The 18,884-nt window shown below is 39.7% G+C and overlaps 2 protein-coding genes across 5 annotated transcripts; both read right to left on the bottom strand.

The window, feature by feature from the left end:
• Positions 1 to 1,242: 1,242 nt before the first annotated feature.
• Positions 1,243 to 4,607, bottom strand: dusp2 (dual specificity phosphatase 2). Its single transcript, XM_084947197.1, has 4 exons — positions 3,905 to 4,607; positions 3,478 to 3,596; positions 3,110 to 3,329; positions 1,243 to 2,551 (listed from the first exon to the last, which is right to left on the bottom strand). The coding sequence occupies exons 1-4, from the start codon at positions 4,290 to 4,292 to the stop codon at positions 2,334 to 2,336; spliced, it is 945 nt and encodes a 314-aa protein (XP_084803323.1). The 5' UTR covers positions 4,293 to 4,607; the 3' UTR covers positions 1,243 to 2,333.
• A 2,749-nt stretch (positions 4,608 to 7,356) lies between these two features.
• On the bottom strand, positions 7,357 to 18,861 carry izumo1 (izumo sperm-egg fusion 1). 4 transcript variants are annotated; one of them, XM_084946377.1, is made up of 10 exons: positions 18,417 to 18,861; positions 13,754 to 14,017; positions 13,498 to 13,572; positions 13,260 to 13,343; positions 13,118 to 13,138; positions 11,794 to 11,883; positions 11,417 to 11,544; positions 11,055 to 11,205; positions 10,116 to 10,284; positions 7,357 to 9,688 (listed from the first exon to the last, which is right to left on the bottom strand). In XM_084946377.1, the coding sequence occupies exons 2-10, from the start codon at positions 13,953 to 13,955 to the stop codon at positions 9,607 to 9,609; spliced, it is 1,002 nt and encodes a 333-aa protein (XP_084802503.1). In that variant the 5' UTR covers positions 13,956 to 14,017; positions 18,417 to 18,861; the 3' UTR covers positions 7,357 to 9,606. The 4 variants fall into 4 exon arrangements, with proteins under 4 accessions (XP_084802503.1, XP_084802504.1, XP_084802505.1 ...); XM_084946378.1 differs by having other exon boundaries at positions 13,754 to 13,978; XM_084946379.1 differs by lacking the exon at positions 18,417 to 18,861 and adding an exon at positions 18,272 to 18,355 and having other exon boundaries at positions 13,754 to 13,978.
• Between the last annotated feature and the right edge of the window lie 23 nt (positions 18,862 to 18,884).

The raw sequence follows: 18,884 nt of genomic DNA, 5'->3' as shown, positions 1-18,884 counted from the left end.
TTTTATTCTAGATTCCCCATATCTCTTTTGTTTTCATGATTACATTTTTTTTTTTTGCAGTTTATTTAAACCATTTGATGCACCGGTTTTTAATCATTAACAGTGAGTTCTAATTTCAAGTTTAAACACAGGTCTCTTAAAAGTAAAATCTGAACTGGTGACCACAGCAGTAGTAGTCGAGCAAAAAGCACACTATTAAATAAATAGAATAAAATGAACAGATATAATAAAACCTCCAAATTGGTGATGAGTATTTGTACTTAGTTACTTCTTACTAATGTTTGTTAAGTTTTGATCTGCTCCAAAATCAAATATTTGTTTATCTTTGTTTCTTTTTTCCTGTTTTTGTTGAACTCATTCATCTAAAGTGATTTACAAAGAAGCCGATGGTAAAACAGATCACCCTCTGATGGTTTCAGAAGAGTGGAAAGTGTTTATTTTGGCCTGAAATATAAAGATCAACATTGAATAGATTAGAAAATAAGGATGTTTATTTTCTTTTTCTAAAATTAAATCTGAGCCCCAACCCCCTCAGGAAAAAGAAGAAATAAAGTGTTAAGAAATGTATCTGATGGAAGACTAAGAAAAATGATGAAAACATACATAAAAAAATTAGTTTGAGCTCATATTTGTGTGCTTTTGATGAGTATGTTTAAATGGACTCACACCACATTAATTGCAGTTTTTTAGGGGCTTTATTTAACGTGATCGCTCAGTTTCAAGTCAAACCTGAAAACCACTGGGCATTTCTTTGCCCTCTGCATGGAAAACTGTGGCTAATGGAAGAAAGAAGTCAAGCAGATCAGCTACGCTTGCTTACGTGTTGGGTAATGGATATTTGCGCATGAGAGGAAGAGGACTACTTTAGCTATGGCCAAAACAGAAGTGTGGGTGGCTTAATTAGCATCAGGAAATGAAGCAGTGGTGATAGTGGTAGCTGGTCTTTTCGCAAGTGTTGGTAATAGTTCTTTGTTATTTCAGTTGAACCAGTTGAATATAGAGCTGAGTGGTTTTTTAATACTGTGTTGAAACAACCATGAGCCTTGACAATACTGATAAAAGTAAAGCTGAAATTTGAAAATAAAGAAAAAAGTGCAGTAATTTATATTATTTACCTGTTTAAAACTGGTTTTAGTCAGATTAAAATGCTATAAACACAAATAGGTGTTTTGGACTTTCCAAACTTCCTGATTAGAAATAACTTTAATGACTTTCCCTCTTACCTGTATTTTTTTTTTTTTGCCAGACTTCCTGTCATGTGCCTAAAGCGATTCATGTTAGTTGAATGAGTGGATGTGAAATTCCCATTGCTGGCTGTTGAGGTCAAAAGGGACTTCAGACTGTAAAACCCACTTGCCACAGGATAATCCATGAAAACGCTCAGCAGCCCAATGTTTTTTAATGCCTTCTGATTCAGCAAGAGCAGCCGGAAGCAGCAAGGTCAGCGTGTGAAATTATGCATTTGTAATGCGCTCTGAAAACACTGAAATGCACCTGGGACTCGATGGCCTCATTGTTTTGTCTGTGCGGTGAACAATGACTGGATCAGTGTGTATAAGTAGTACAAGTAGTGAGATGTGGTGGACAGTAGTGTGTAAAACAGTTTTTTCCGCTCACACGGTTTTCATATGTTCCAGCATGTTTTATTTCAGTGGAAAAACAGCAGGAAGCCAAAGGTATAAAGTGCAGTAAGAGTTATTGATGTCAGTAACACTGTCATAAGAAATACTGAAATAAATAACAAAACATATTTACACAATAAAAAAAAACAAAAACAACTTTTTCCAGTTTGAGTGTACCAATCTGTCTCAGGATATAGAATGATACCAGCTGTGATAGGTGCATTTCTAACTTTCTAAACGTGAGACTAATGAACTATTGCTATAAGAAGATAACACAGTGTTTCCTTACAAAAGACATATCAACAATAAGTCAGCCCTTCCAATCAATCAGGTACAAAAGTCACACAAAATAACACACACACACACACACACACACACAAACCAAACAGGCAGGCACAACTCCACTCAAGTATGACGTCAGGGAAATTACCTCATAGCTGTTCCAGCTAGCTGGCTCAGAATCACAGTTTTTCATAATGTTTCCATGACACTGTGGTTTACATTGCTAAAATATAGCATTTTTAAAATATGACTGCAACCATGTGATGCCAGCAACACATTTAGCTTTCCTCTGAATGTACAAAGTGAACTTTTCAACAGTGCCAACAACACATTTATGCATGTGGTTTGAGTCCTGGTAGTGCAGCGAGTCCAACGCAATATGCCAAGAGGCAGGAGAGTCAGTTAAATTTCACAGATGGATTTGTGCCTTTATCCCTGACACAGAACATCAGTCTCAAACTGCAGCAGCTGTCCCATGAAAGCCAGGTTTGGCGAGATGACGTGACGCCGCTGCTTGACGAAGTCGAACGCCTCGTCCAGCCGGACACGTTGAGTGTGCATGAGGTAGGCCAGACAGATGGTGGCTGAGCGGGATATACCTGCCTGACAGTGCACCAGCACCCTTCCACCGCTCTGCTTCACCGAGTCTATATGTGGAAACGGAAGAGAAAGAGACAAAAACAGGAAGAGCAATCAGCATACCGTGCTTCATGTCACATCGGCGGTAATGTTTTACGAACAGACAGCACAGAAAGTTGGGCTAAACGAGCTGTCACCCCGGAAATGAGCGTTCAGTCACTAGTCACTGCTATAATGGAAGTTCCTTTAAATCAAATTCCACCTTCCCCTGAACTCAACTGTAGAAGGAAAGCTGGTCAAAACAAGCTCATAAAAACTATCAGGTGTTAATAAACTCTTTCATCAAGCTTAAGCTCCATAATCCAGTTGTTTTGTAACCAGATCATTAATGATTACATTGTTGGTCCCCAAGTGTAGGACTGAAAATGGATTATGGAGTTTAAGGTGCTTAAAATTTTATAGGTTTTTATTAAAAAATACAAAGGGGAGGCTTATTTAACATGGATTTAATTTTCTAAGTGGGCCTTCTATCTTTGCTGGAGTTTGGACTGACATTTCTGTGAGCAAACACTGGACTGGACTCTCATTTCAGAGGTTACATACAAACACAGTTTGGAAATACTCACCAATGAATGCAATTGCGGCAGAAAAGCAGGCTCTGATGTCTGCAGCCAGTGTGTCCTCCACAGTGAGTCGCAGGTACTGAAACTCCCCTTCATAGAAGTTGGGACAGGTGGAGGACACGTTGAGCACAGCTGTGATGCCGGCTGCAGCCAGAGTCTCTCTGCGGGATGAGTGGATGGCACTGCCCAAAAACAAGAAAGGTAGCAGCTCCACGGGACCATCCTGCAATGTGACAACAAAAACAATCAGTAAACTGTTTCGTCTGGTCTTGTTTGTGGCTTTTCATCACACAAAAAGCAAAACAAACAATCAAAAACGTTTTAATTGTAATATTCTGTTTTTACATATTGTAAAATAAATTTTTGCTTACCTGATCATACGCGGGTGTCCTCCGGCCTGTCACTTTTGGCTCTGGCTCCACTGCGCAGTGATTGATGGTTGAAGTGTAGCAAAGCTCCGGATAGGCCTCAGAAAATGCCCCAAATCCACCTAAACAGAGGTCACATTAGTATGAGGTTAGCAGTAAGCTTTCAATACGTCCTCTTTAAATGTATGATCTGTGCCAAATAACAACAATGCTGTTATAAACATGAACTTTATTTAGATATTTTTTAAAAGGTTCCTTTATCGTTTTGGTAGTATCGAAACACTTTTCGATCAAATCGATCATGATTGCATGGATGATCGTTAACGAGTTAGTAATTCATTAAAAAACACGTCAACAACAATTTTATTAAACTATTTAAAAATAAAAATATATGCTTTTAAATGGATTTAAACCGTCTGATGCTTTTTACCTTGCAGAAAGCAGATCTGCGTGTGAACTTCGTTTTGCAGGGCGGTGAGCAGCATCTGGGCCACGCTCTCCGCCTTCAACTCGGCCATGGAGTTGCTTCTCTCATCCACCACCACCACTGGGGAGAACTCCCCACTCTGGAGCCGGGCCCTGAGCGCCTTGTCCGGAATGAGCCACTCCAGAGCCACCACTGAACTCTTGGATCTACGACGCAGCATGGCGTTCCAGTTCACGTTTCGGGAGTCGCAGATGTGCGCCAAGGAAAAGTCGAGAAACGGTCTGCAGTCCAGCACCACGCACCCTGCAGAGGTGTACTGTTCCCGGGGGGTCCTAAGTATGTGAACCAACTCGTTGCCAGTTATTTCCAAAGGTTCGTTGATTGGATTCATGGTTGAAAAGTAGTTGAAAGTTAAGTTAAAAATAATAAATTGTACAAAATAGTCAGTTTAGACAGGTAAAAAGAAAGTCCCTAAAAATATAATATATAAGTTTTATCAATTTTAGATGCAAACAAAAATTTCAAAGTAAAAGACTTAATATTGTGAGTTCTTGTTGAACTCTCCTGCAGGCCGGTTACAATCGGCTCTAGGTTCATAGTTTCACTTGTTCATTGATAACGGCTGCGCGGTAGGCGGGGTCGGCGCCACCCCGCCTATTTTCCACAGTAGGAACAACGTCAGAGGCGGAACGACCATATTTGGTCTGGCCGGCACTCCTCATATGGACACTGACGTCAAGCCTCATTTTCCTACCGCGCACGTGGTCGGAGTTTGGGGTTATCCCGTGTTTTTATGTCGAATGACGTTATACTGAGAGCTAAAACCCTCCCTACCCGGTCGAAACGCCTGCCTTCAGCGGAAAGACTGAAGGCTGAGTGTTTTTTTTCGGCGTAGCTTAATCCCGCACCACCGTGTTTTTCTGTTGTAGGTCTATGCTGCAAACATAAAATGTCAGCACTGACAATGTTTTTATTCTGCTGGCAAATTTAAAGCTGCTCTGTGGAGTATTTAAAAAAGCAAAACTAAAATCTCTGCTGCACTGCAGACACGAAAAGCACAGACATTTTATTATTTAATTATGATTCAGGCGTGTGGTAGTTATGGATTACAGTGCATGAATTTCTTTTCTTTGCAAAGGGCATTGTGAAAAGTAGGTTATTAAACACAGACCTGTCCACTTCTGATGTCCACGCAGTGTGTTTTATTTCAAGTATGATACAAGAAGTAAATGTTTATGAGAAATTCGCAACTGCATTTTAAAAGGTCAGGTAGTTTCCTCAAACTGCATTTATTTTAGCTGCGTCTGTGGTGTGCAATGAGAAACATGTGGGATTAACTCTGAATAAGCACTAACCATATTCATCACAAAATAGCACAGCGCTAAATTTTTAATAGCTGAATGGCAGTGGATGGAATGACACAAAGGAAAAGACATGATGCACTTCAGTTACGAGAAACTTTTACTCAGAAAATACAGGACTATCCACAAGTTTCAAGTCTGCCCTCATTTTATAAAACTGCTTTGCTCCCAGGGAGTTAGAATTTCTTGAAGCAATGTAATAACAAATTCTTGTAATAATGTAATAATGCTTTAAAGCGGTGTAGTGGGCTGGTTCGGCAGACTTTCTGAAGGCCTTTCAAAGTTTTTCTTTGAACATTGGCTGCTTTTTTCACTTCTTTTTTCTGTCCTTATACCTGAACGGCTTGACATTCACCTATGAATCATTCAAGCACAAAAGGCACCTGACTCAAAGGATATGTAGACCCGTATTGTGTCTACACATAACAGGAAACTCAGCAAAAAAAAACAACAACTTTAGGTCTTGCCTTTAGGCACTTTGGTACCAACAATTGTAAAAGCACATAATTTGCTACAATTTCTTCAATCAAATCTATGAAAAATGCTCAAGATAATACTTTGACAGACATAAAACAGGATTTTTTGCACCAACAAGGTGCTTGAGTCCTTAAGAAATAGGGGAAATTAATCCAGCAAAGACCTGATACAGGACCTGAGTGGTGCATCTGTTGAGCTAATCCATCTACTGTTCACTAAAAACATCCCCAGAAACGATCTCAGTGAAGGGTGGCTGTCAAAAAGCCACTCTTGAGGTGTACATGAGAACTTGAGATAGAAAATGAGTAGCAGCAAGTCTATTCCAGATTTTAAATCTTTGGTTCAAATTGTCGTCAATATGTACGGTGGAGCGAGGTACGTGAGCAAATATCTGCCATGTGTAAAACATGGTGGAGAAAACAGTCTTCAAGAAGCCCGGATAAGTATTCCTGAACACTACTCAAAGAAATTACAAGAGAACCTGCGTCAACCCAGCCGTTGAAAAATCCACCAAAATTTTTCTCTTGTACCAAACTCTTCAAAATCACACTGCAGGTCAAATATAAGAATACATTTTAAATCTACCCCTTTTGTTTTTTTTTTTTTGGGGGGGGGGGGGGGGATTTGTTGATACATCTCATTGTTAAAGCAATTTATTTAACCTCAGCATATTTTAAAGAACAACAATTATGCACTCCAGGATGTGTACATCCTCATCATTGAAAGAGTGTCCACTGGCCTGTAGGTGTAAATAGACTGCAGAGTCCTGGCCTGACGAGTTAGCTCTTCTGTGTTGTGCCATCCGCTTCGCCAGACATTGTTTGGTTTCCCTGATGTATAAATCATGGCAAGCCTTCTGGCACTTAAGAGCGTACACCATATTACTCCATTTGTGTCTAGGGACCCAATCCTTGGGGTGGACCAATTTTTGGCACAGCTTATTTTGGGGTCAACAATTTATTAAACAATATTTTTCAGGTTCCAGAGTATTGGTAACAGGTTCATGTCAAGCATAGCAGACAGCAACTACAGTATGTCATGAAGTGTATCTTTGATGCATGAGCTGGAAAATTATGTGGGTGGCTTTTTTTGAAGATTTATTATTTGCTTTCCATAAATAAATAACAGAAACTTATAAGAAAGAGGATATGGATTTTACCATTTTTAAGCCAGAATTGTCCTTCTTGTGTCCTGGGGGTTAGAGCGGGTTCTCCACCAACTGGAAGGTCGGGGGATTGATCTCAGACTCCTCCAGTCCACATGATGAAGTATGAGTGTGAGTGTGTGAATGTTAGAAAGCGCTTAGGTATATATAAAATGCTGTATGAATGTGTGTGTGTGAATGGATGAGTGAGACTAGAAAGCCACTACATAAAAAACAGCCCATTTTTTTGATTTATGTTTGCACGTTTCAATAACCCATTCCCAATTTTTCTAACAAATCATGAAGAGATGAGAGATAATTCATGACTTTTGCACAGTACTGTATCTTTAAAAAAATGACATATTGTCAGACTTACAGTAACTTAAAAGCATTGTGATCAACAAGAGAAGTCACAAATTAGATGGAAGTCTTAGCAGAAACCTTTCAGACTACTATAGAAAAAAAGTGCCACCTCTCAATTTGAAATATAAAACAATTTATTTTCCTTTTAACGTTAAATTTCAAATGTCACACAGTACAAACTCTTTGTTTGGGGGACTGAGCAGCAGACTGATGGTATTCATGGTGAATGGTTACAGTTAAGTTACCATGTTGGTGACTTTTTGTTGACTTCAAAGCCTCCTCCACGTTGTGTGTTGGGGGGGACCTAAATGAACTCTGGATTTTGTGTTCTGTATTTGTCATTATCTCAGCAGTCTGAAGTACATGAGCGTAATTGTGGGCTCAAGATCTGTTAATATCTACACGTCAATATGATGAGAAGTGAATGTGTTTGCCACTTTTGGTCAGATCTGATCACACCATTCAAACACATTAACCTCATAACAAACAATAGCTAGTAATTACTCATAGGATTTTACATATTTAGTTGTGAATATTTAACTACTGATAAGCACCCAAGCACTAAAGCCAAGTTTTAGGAGTATTTTCTGATGCTTTTATTAAATTATTTTTCAATAAAAGTTGTTATGGCAGTGAAGACAACAATCTTGAGGTCATTCCACCACTATAGGTCACTGATGTGAAAGTATATTCTATGTGTAGTGTGGGACGGTTTTTATCACGAGGTGTAATCTGACGTCTTTGTCCTTGTTTCCTCATAACCCACATTAAAAATCAGTCTGCCTTCCCACAGATGTCTCCCACTCAAACCTCTGACTCCACTTTCTTCTTGTTCCCACTTCCCTCTTCGCCCTCCCCTGTGGCTGCCTGCTGCTCCTCCAGCAGTGCTCACACTTTGTCATTCCCTCTCCCTGCTGAGGCTGCAATTTCAGTCCACAGCAGTATGCGCACACAAACACTCAAACTGCACACTTCATCATGGCTGTCAGTGAAGTCGCTGAGCATGCATTTACAGTAGCCTCAGACTGCATATTAGGTTAAAAACACACACACATATAAACCCACGTAGTTGTAAGATTGTGACGCGACTATCTCTGTGTGAGGGTGTCTTAAAGATTTTTTTTCAGCTTTCGCCCCCATGTCAGTGAGCCAGACAGGAAACAGCACCACACATACATCCTGTCACTATCCAGACAGACCACAGCCTCTCTCTTTTTCAGCCTCCGTGCACACACCCCCTCACACTGTTGCGACCTTTGTTTCATTTGCCTTTGCTCATAACCCAAGCCAGCTTTCAGTGATTAAAATACGCCCATCAGGAATTACCCTGAAAACCTGAGCAACGATTCACCGGTGACTTCCAATTGGCAGTGACTCATACAATATCAACTGATTGCTTTCATTTTTAAACCTTTCACTTACTTTTCTTTGTTACCAGTCATGATCTCATGTGACACAATGGCAAAAGACAGGTGTGAATTTGCTGCTGTTGTTGATGATTCCTTAGCGCCTTTTCACAGGAAATTTGGTTTCACACCAACATCCCTTCGTATGCGCACAACAAGACAAGAAGGCAGCCAGAAGCAGCTAAATGATATGTGACGGACGTCGAGCACTGGCGTTGAGATCATGACAGAGCCTGTGTGAAGAGTAAACAGACTATATTTGAAACCAAAGCAGCTGATATCATCAAGTGTGGCAGAAAACAGAATGACTAAAACATGAGTAATAATGCAAATGCTAAAAAAAAAGGGGCTTTTGACCTTATTGTGTACTTCTGAATGAACAGATGAGTAACTAAACATTAGTTGAATCTTTGATGAAAACGTCTGCTCCTGGCTTTAGCCCCCTCCTTCCTCACAAAGGGATTATCCAGGATTAATTGGATGGCTGTGGTTAGTAATCTCTGAAAAACACTGCAATCCGGGAGATTTACCTCATCCCTGATTCCTCTCATAAACGCCCACGTGATAACAACATCGCTTCATTCAGGGGGAACGAGAGAAAGATAACTGTCTTCCAGTGAGCTGTTGCTTAATGTCGAGGGGTTTCTGGGGAATTTCTGCATTTCTGAGTTCAGCTGTGTTGTATAGTCTGGTTTTGTTACTCTGCAAACTTGTTTCTTGGCTGACATCACTTCGCTTGATTCCTTTTTCACGTCTTTCAAACCTGACACCCATGTCATGTTTTGCCTCATTTGCATGTCGCCAAAATGTATTCTCACTTCCACGTGATTTCTAGAAATGACATGGCACTTTCTGCTGGGAAATTTATTTCACTGCAAAACAAAACGCCAAACCTGAAGTGAAGAAAAACCTTCCTGTTATTAAAGTGTGTTTTTACTGTACTGAGTTCAGTTATCACATCATGTTTTCTGTCCCGTTTTCCTCCTTCCTCCTTCTCCTCAGTTCTGTTGCTGTTCTTTGCTGATTCATCATCACTCTACAAGAAAGGATTACACACGAAGCGATTTAGTTTCTTTTTTAATTGCTTTTTTGTTTTTAGATTGTGAAGACAGAATTACCCATTACCACACAGAACTTGAGGTGGAAATCTAAGTTAACACCTGCTGCTAAGGTGCCGTCATCACTTCCTGGAAGAAGTGACGACACTTTCAGAGAAAACAACTTATCGGCGTAATTCACTTCAAATGTAAACAATGACCTTATTTACGTAGACTGATATTGCACATGGGATCGCTTAACAAATTATAATTCAGTCCTCAAACTGCACTCGAGCACGGCCAGTCCCTTTGTCTTGCATTATTCAGTTTGTCGTGCTCTGACTGTTCTGTGCTACCTTTTTCACCTCCACCCTTCCTGCAAACCTCTTGTCCCCTCTTTCTCCCCACCCACTTGCTGTGTCTCACCTCAGGACAACTGCGAGTCCTACGCTCGCTGTCAGAGTCAAAGCCGTAACCACAGCGATGAGTGGCACAAGCAAGGCCTCCGTAGGCTGAAAAGGTGAGTAGCTGTCTCCATGAGGCAGGGAGGGCAGAGTGACTAAAGGCCAGTGAGTCTGGTGAGGCGACGATATGACTGTGAAGAAGGAGGAGAAGAAGAAATTTCCCTTGAAATTACAGTAAAGGCGGCTGGATTTGCCTGCTTTTGTCTGTTAATTTATGTAGCAACTATCACTTTGCAATTTTACATTTTCTTACTTTGTTCTTTTTGTGTACTTAAACATTTACATTGCTAAGTGTCATTACACTAATGTATTATAGTATTAAAAATGGCATCTGCAGTTAATTCAAGTGTATTGACAAATAACACTACATTACTGTACCAAACTGTACCTGAATTTTCACAAAAAACTGCTGTGGTATAAGAATGAAAGCGTTTCGCAATTCTGTGGAAGTCCATAAAGAAAAAAAAGAAACAAGAATGCAGTAAAAAAAAAAAATACGAGGAAGTCCCAAGATTAAAGAGAAGAGTATTACAGAAACAACAAGTGTAATTAAAAAAACCCCCAAAATACAGATAGTTTTAGCACTTTTCTGAACATGCAGTAAAGTTGTTTCTTTTATAATTTACTTCTTTATTTGTTGTGTCTTAAATGACCTTTAAATTTATTTTTAGCAGCCCTCAGACCAGAATACTAAAATCTGTGACATTTACTGAGGTAAGAGACAACAGCCAACAACATTCTGTGTAAATTATTAGAACTAGATGTATATTAATTCAAGTTTAGCAACTCAGGATGTAGTTAATGGTCAGTTCTATTTAATACAGCAAATCTAACTGCTGGGGTAGGCTCCAGCACCTGGCGAGCCCCTAAACTGGAAAAGCAGAATAAAATAGATGTGTACCAGTGAGTGGGAAAGTGGCTTGATAGAAGATGGTCCCATTTTGGGCTTGCAGGGAGCAGCGGTATGTTCCTTCTTCATCCAAACGCAGTTGATTCAAGACAATAGATGAGTCTTCTGTCACTACCAAGACACTGAAGTCACTTTCATTCATCTGTGTTTACAAATTAGGAAGGAATAGTTTCAAGTTAGGGGTGTAAAACCGTCAGACAGTAAATATGTATGATACTGTGGAGCTAAATATGGAAAGAAACCTAATACAGAGACTACAGATGAATGCAGATACTTCAAAATGTATCTATATTGAAGTATTTAGGTCTCTTAATGTTTGTGCCTTCATTTGTCATCAGTGATGGCAATGAGACCTTATCAGTCTCGGATGCTCCTGGCACCCAGGAGTAGTGGTACTCTGGTCTACCCAATAGAAGACGGTGCCACGGAAGAAAACAGTTCAACAAAGCCTGGCCTCCTTCCTCAGCCTGCACCGGATACTCTGGACAAAGGTTGAGAGGAGGGAGAAAGTGGGATCCTCCATTTGTCTGAATCAGGATTACTTGAATAATCTTTTTCATTAGTGTCTCACATGGACAGGCAGCAGCAGTCACTCGCGTAAGCACGCATTTATACACTCGTGACATCATATATCTATGCACTCTAAAGAACGGTGCAGTCCCAACACATAGGAATGACTCCTCCTAATCCACTCATGCATTAACACGAGAACAAATAAATTAAAATATACCACCACAGTCCTGTTGGCCAGTCGGAGAGGGACAGATGTATACTTTGTAGCGGCAAGAGACGCAATCCATTACTCTTCTAATTAGAAGCCCTGATAATGACACACAAACATGCACACACACCCTCTAAAATAAATACTACATGGATATAAAATGATGTATAGCACCACAGAGAAAAAAAATCATGCATAATACAGTTAATATATATTGCACTTATGTAAAAGGGGTTTTAGAAACTGCTTTACAACGAACACATAATACACATTCCAGAATAGACACATAGGCAAGACAGTTAAATCAAACTACAGTATGGATGATCTAAAACAGCAGATAACAACAAGTACAAAATAGAAAAAGGATATTTGAAAAGTTTAAAGGGTGGAAGACTGAAGTTTAACATCAGGGGAAAAAAAGGCAGGGAAACCTGATAAAAATAAAAATAAAGCCAGTAGGAAAACAGAAATGAAAACACTTAGAAACACTTTCCATTAAGTGTTTTAAATCAGTTCAAAATACTTTATTGTAATGGAAAGTGGGGGGGACATAACTAGAGACCTAACACCCCCCCAGAGTGAGATGGAAATAGTGAGCAGGCTGTTCACTGGTAGTTATTAACCCCCCCCCCCCCCACACACACACACCTTACTTACTTTTCAGTGCCATTAATAAACAATAATAATTGTATGCTATAGGATTAGTCCCCAGACTGTGGGAGCAGGTCAGATGATCTCAAAATGACCAATAAATGATTTGCATGAGTTTGATTCTACGAAGTCTGCTGATATTCGCTTTTGTAATTTTTTTTTGTAGTCTTCTGGAGTCTATCCCAGCTGTCATTGAGCGAGAGTTGGGCTAACACAAAGATGAACAACCATTCATGCTCACATTTACACCTACAGTCAATGAAGAATCACCAGTTAATCTAACATGCATGTCTTTGGACTGTAGCGGGAAGGCGGAGTCCCAGAGGGAACTTCCAAAAGCACAGGAAGAACACGTTAACTCCACACAGAAAGTCCCAAACTCCCTGATGGACTAAAACACGGGACTTTCAGGCGATAGTGCTAACCTTTCTAGCCTACATATACTGAACATTAAATTGGTCCTGGTACTGATCCCTATGAGACCACACATTTTTCTGGAAAGTATGCAAATCAAACACCAAAATAAATAAATAAATGAAAAGTCATTGGTTTGTCAAATGACAGCAAAAAGCATTTTACAGTTGTCTCACGTCTCTCGATCAAAGTTTTACGGTCCACTGTCACTGGAACAATCTGTATGAGTCACTCTTAAAAGATCATTTGTCACAGTCTCAGTACTTACCACATATGTTGGGGCATAATTCTGAGGGAAAGAAAAAAAAGATAATAAATGATCTGAAACTAATGCATGTTTTTCACAGCGATGACTTACAAAAAGTTTATTGCCTCATACTTTGCAGAACCCCGACTGTTATGCAAATTACCACTGGGGACGAAAGCATCCAGATGTTTCTCTAAAATCTTCCTGCCTTTCTCCATGATCTGAACAGCTTCAAATGTTATAGATCCTTAAAAGACATTTTAACATGTTAATACTTTCAGTGATGATATAATGAAAAGTAATAATGGCCTTCTACTTGGAGTGTTTATGTGCATTTACAGCTACTGTTTATTTCTGTGTGGAAAGAATAAGAATGATTAGATTGTTTTTTTGTTTCTCACCAGTGAGCTTGGTTTTCAAGAAGCGATCAAATTCACTCTGGTATTCAGTTTTGGCTCTGTATAGAGTAGTGGGATCTGAGCAAAAAAAAAAAAAAACAGTGCTATTTGGTTTATTTTGATCATTTTAACTGCCTTACACTTATATTTTTGTCCAAAAGCTACAACAGTAAAGTTTCCAAATTGTAAAAAATAAACTTTTTTTGGCCTGACATTATCGGAAGAGAAGAACTACGATATAACAGTTTCTTGATCTCACCAATGACCCCCTTTCGTTCCTGACTGGTCTCTATGTAGGTCACATAGGCTTGGTCACAAATACTTTGCAAGTCGAGCTGGTCTTGCAGAGTGGGAGCAGACAAGATGAAGTCCTCGTGCATCATTCGGATTCTGCGGTCGCACTGCAGACAGGCCCTGGCTGCAGTGACACAGCAGAGCAGGGACACCAGCATCAACGGCATCTTCCCTCTGCAGCTGAGTTTTCCTGCAGCAGAATGAGTCACTTTGGCTCCAGTGAAAGCTTCTGAAACACAGCTGCCAAATATCATTGTCCCTGTCATCACCATTTCATCTGTTGCTCTTATTGAAATGGTACTTTTACAATTACTGCTGCTGTCATACTATTACTCCTATCACGTTTTCTGCTGTTTCCCTTTAACCGTGATTTGGCATAGTGTTTGTACCATTCTGGCTATTTCTTTAAAATAAAAATAAATTGATGAATATGTACTTAATAATATGAGAAATTAAAATAATTTTCATTGTTGATCGCCTGGCCTATTATTCATTAGATTAATCAGTTTAAAATAAAACTGTGAAAAGCACCTTCAAGCTTCACTAAAACCCTGACTAACAATCAAAGCCAAAGAGATTTAGCATAGTAAGACAAAGAATATCAGCATCATCACACATACAGTCATATGAAAAAGAAAGATTTCACGTGAAACTATCCAGTCCTGTGGGAAACTAAGTATACCCCATGAGTCAATAGCTTGTAGAACCACCTCAACAATAACTTGAAGTATTTGTTTTCTGTATGACTTTTTCTGGCTCTCAAATCATTGTGGAGGAATTTTTGTCCCACGCTTCTTTACAACAGTGCTTTCATTGAGGTTTGTGGGCATTTGTTAGCTCTTTTAAGGTCCTGCCACAGCATTTCAGTCTGGACTTTGCATGCCATTGCAACACCTTGCAATAGTCTATATCTTTTTTTGTCCCTCTGTTATAAATGCTGGATCCTAGACTGAACGGAGCTGAGCACGATCACCACACACAATTAAGTGGAACTGTGGTAAGGTACCAATTTGGAGTCCATGTCTTGTCCTAGCTTTTAAAAAAATAAAGCACAAAAAATGAAAACTTTGATTCTTTTTCAGCCCTTCTGTTGGAGATTTGCTGCTGTGCTTGGGGTCATTGTCCTTTTGCATGACCCAGTTTTGGGCAAGCTTTAGCTATCGGACAGATGGCCTCACATTTGACTCTAGAATACTTTGGTATACAGGGAGTGCAGAATTATTAGGCAAATGAGTATTTTGTCCACATCATCCTCTTCATGCATGTTGTCTTACTCCAAGCTGTATAGGCTCGAAAGCCTACTACCAATTAAGCATATTAGGTGATGTGCATCTCTGTAATGAGAAGGGGTGTGGTCTAATGACATCAACACCCTATATCAGGTGTGCATAATTATTAGGCAACGTCCTTTCCTTTGGCAAAATGGGTCAAAAGAAGGACTTGACAGGCTCAGAAAAGTCAAAAATAGTGAGATATCTTGCAGAGGGATGCAGCAGTCTCAAAATTGCAAAGCTTCTGAAGCGTGATCATCGAACAATCAAGCGTTTCATTCAAAATAGTCAACAGGGTCGCAAGAAGCGTGTGGAAAAACCAAGGCGCAAAATAACTGCCCACGAACTGAGAAAAGTCAAGCGTGCAGCTGCCAAGATGCCACTTGCCACCAGTTTGGCCATATTTCAGAGCTGCAACATCACTGGAGTGCCCAAAAGCACAAGGTGTGCAATACTCAGAGACATGGCCAAGGTAAGAAAGGCTGAAAGACGACCACCACTGAACAAGACACACAAGCTGAAACGTCAAGACTGGGCCAAGAAATATCTCAAGACTGATTTTTCTAAGGTTTTATGGACTGATGAAATGAGAGTGAGTCTTGATGGGCCAGATGGATGGGCCCGTGGCTGGATTGGTAAAGGGCAGAGAGCTCCAGTCCGACTCAGACGCCAGCAAGGTGGAGGTGGAGTACTGGTTTGGGCTGGTATCATCAAAGATGAGCTTGTGGGGCCTTTTCGGGTTGAGGATGGAGTCAAGCTCAACTCCCAGTCCTACTGCCAGTTTCTGGAAGACACCTTCTTCAAGCAGTGGTACAGGAAGAAGTCTGCATCCTTCAAGAAAAACATGATTTTCATGCAGGACAATGCTCCATCACACGCGTCCAAGTACTCCACAGCGTGGCTGGCAAGAAAGGGTATAAAAGAAGAAAAACTAATGACATGGCCTCCTTGTTCACCTGATCTGAACCCCATTGAGAACCTGTGGTCCATCATCAAATGTGAGATTTACAAGGAGGGAAAACAGTACACCTCTCTGAACAGTGTCTGGGAGGCTGTGGTTGCTGCTGCACGCAATGTTGATGGTGAACAGATCAAAACACTGACAGAATCCATGGATGGCAGGCTTTTGAGTGTCCTTGCAAAGAAAGGTGGCTATATTGGTCGCTGATTTGTTTTTGTTTTATTTTTGAATGTCAGAAATGTATATTTGTGAATGTGGAGATGTTATATTGGTTTCACTGGTAAAAATAAATAATTGAAATGGGTATATATTTGTTTTTTGTTAAGTTGCCTAATAATTATGCACAGTAATAGTCACCTGCACACACAGATATCCCCCTAAAATAGCTAAAACTAAAAACAAACTAAAAACTACTTCCAAAAACATTCAGCTTTGATATTAATGAGTTTTTTGGGTTCATTGAGAACATGGTTGTTGTTCAATAATAAAATTATTCCTCAAAAATACAACTTGCCTAATAATTCTGCACTCCCTGTACAGAGGAGTTCATACTTGACTAAATGACTGTAAGGTGCCCAGGGCGAAACAGCCATACATCATCACCCCTCCTTCGCCATTCTTGGTAGCTGGTACGAGGTGCTTGTGCTGATATGCCGTGTTTTGGTTTTCATTAAACATGGCGCTGTGCATTATGGCCAAACATCTCCATTTTGGTGTTATCTGTCTTTGGACATGCTGTCTGCTCCCATATTCTTTTTAGAGATGGGGCTTTCACCTGGCAACCCTTCTACAGAAGTCACCTTGTTCAGTCTTCTTCTAATTGTGCTGCCATGAACTCTAACATTTTACATGCTACAGTCTGACATTTAGCCCTTGAGCTCTTTGTAGTTTCTCTGAGTTTCTCTTGCTTCGGTGTCCAATCCTATGAAGGTTGAAGCATTGTGTTAACACGTATCGGAATGCTCCAAACTGCTAAACATTCTGCTTCCTTAGAGGTGCTCCCACTTCCTGCTGCTCAATTAATCAAGTGCTACTTAACCTCTTAATTCCTAAGGAAGCAGTAACATGCACTTCGCTTTTCCAAAGGAATGCCTACAATTCTTTTCTATTCACATGACTGTGAAAAGAAATATCCATTAAACAAAGAATAACTTGCAAAATAAATAATTTTAATTCAAATTGCTTCAGGTTAACCACAGCCTTACTAAGCTGTACATTACATTAAGAGTCACCTTTAAAGTCACTTGACTTCTAACCACTTAATAGACAAGCTCCATTTTCATTCTGTGGGCTGTTTTGAAGGTCATACACTGGGCTGGATCCTTCTGACTGGGTGTAGGGGAGCTGCATTTTCTTTCTTAAATAGAAAAATTCAAGTGCCGTCTTGTCTGACCTTGCCCTGCTGTGCTAAACTACATCCCTAGATGGTAAATTGTCTTGCCAGTGCAGATGACTCACAGGAGATGCATATATTTTTAAGCCTCTGCCTAGTACCTTCTCTATTCTTTATTATTAATATCATTTGATTTTCTCCAGGGAATATGCAGGAAATAAGGAATCAATGACTGAATACTTAAATTTCACAATACTTAAATTTCACAATTCTCTTACAAAATTGTTGTTACATAGAAATGGTTTGAGATTTCTGTTGTTTTTTTTCTTCATGGTGTCAGTTTCAACTGCCTTTTTCCCCCTATTTTGTGTATAAAATTTGGTCTTGCTTAGAGTTTACTGTCTATGACCTCTGCCTGGAAATAAAGTCTAGGATTGTTTGGAGTTTTATCTTTGCCTTCTCCCTTAAAGCAACCATTCCTTCGTGTCTGTTACTCTGTGTCTCCTAATCGTTTGGATTTCAGAGACAGGTCAACATTTAAATAAATCAGACTTTTACCTCTGCTACTTCTTTATAAATGTTTTACTTTAGCTAGCCTACTAGTCAAATAGTAATCTAGTAGATTTCCACACTGGTGGTACAGCAGGCAGGCTATACAATAATATTATTATTCCAACTGCACTTCATGTACATATAAAAAAAGGAAAATTTTGGTTTATTTTACCAAATATAATATTTTAGCTTTTTTGTAGACAATTTTTCTCATTTATGTTTTTCTATTTTTCTTTTTTTCCCTGTCCCTTGCGCTGCTGTAACGACAGAATTTCGCCAGTGTGGGATTAAATAAAATATATGTCTACATCTCTAGTTCTCAGTTCATAGTAAACTTAAAAACATTTAGAACATCAAAGAACTCACGGATATAAAAATAAGACAAGAGTCGACTACTTCGCCATGGTCGTGTCGTTCAGCTCCCTGCTATTCATAGCTTGTTGCTGTCACCCAGCGGTAGAAAACCTCTTACAGCCACAATAACATTATTGTTCGCTCTCGATTATCTCACCTCTGTGGTCTGTTCGGGAAGTGAGGCAGTGTACTCCAGTTGTTGTTGTCACAGGGTCGAAGACGGTAATCTGTGGTTACGAACAACCATCGTAAAAAAAATAAAAACACAAAATACTAATAATAACAATAACACCCCCCAATCCTCACACACATTCACTACAAGTTGAATGAAACGTTTGAGATTTGAATTGTTTCCACGGACAACGCTTGCACCAACGATTTGGTAAGGAAAATATAATAATTTAAAAGTAACGTTAACGATAGTCAAAATAATCCCTTCATTTTGCCTTTCTCTTGTGCGTTTCACATTGTTCGCAGCCAGCAATAAACAAATTTGAAGCTGTTTTTTTGGCTGTGACGATATTGTTCTCACACTACATTTCCCAGAATCCTTCCGCGCTAACTTGTACACGAATGACAGATCGATGGACAAACCAGCTTCGCATTCGCTCCGTTTGGGTGGGAC

This window comes from Perissodus microlepis, chromosome 12 (assembly GCF_051167445.1).
Source record: "Perissodus microlepis isolate ML-2025 ecotype Zambia chromosome 12, ASM5116744v1, whole genome shotgun sequence".
NCBI classification, from domain to species: domain Eukaryota; kingdom Metazoa; phylum Chordata; class Actinopteri; order Cichliformes; family Cichlidae; genus Perissodus; species Perissodus microlepis.
Note: the sequence above shows the minus strand (reverse complement) of the source record. Positions and strands in the feature narration are given on the sequence as shown.

What these genes read in the sequence shown, in the direction of transcription:
- dusp2 (XM_084947197.1), bottom strand. Translation starts at nt 4,292, where the DNA reads ATGAATCCAATCAACGAACCTTTGGAAATAACTGGCAACGAGTTGGTT. An exon ending in GCAGATCTGCTTTCTGCAAG is followed by an intron (nt 3,597 to 3,904) that starts GTAAAAAGCATC and finishes ACCTCTGTTTAG; the next exon opens with GTGGATTTGGGGCATTTTCT. An exon ending in TGCCGCAATTGCATTCATTG is followed by an intron (nt 2,552 to 3,109) that starts GTGAGTATTTCC and finishes TTCCACATATAG; the next exon opens with ACTCGGTGAAGCAGAGCGGT.
- izumo1 (XM_084946375.1), bottom strand. Translation starts at nt 14,060, where the DNA reads ATGGTGATGACAGGGACAATGATATTTGGCAGCTGTGTTTCAGAAGCT. An exon ending in ATTATGCCCCAACATATGTG is followed by an intron (nt 11,884 to 13,117) that starts GTAAGTACTGAG and finishes TGTCATTATCAG; the next exon opens with GGCTTCTAATTAGAAGAGTA. An exon ending in AGCCACTTTCCCACTCACTG is followed by an intron (nt 10,285 to 11,054) that starts GTACACATCTAT and finishes CCTTCTTCACAG; the next exon opens with TCATATCGTCGCCTCACCAG.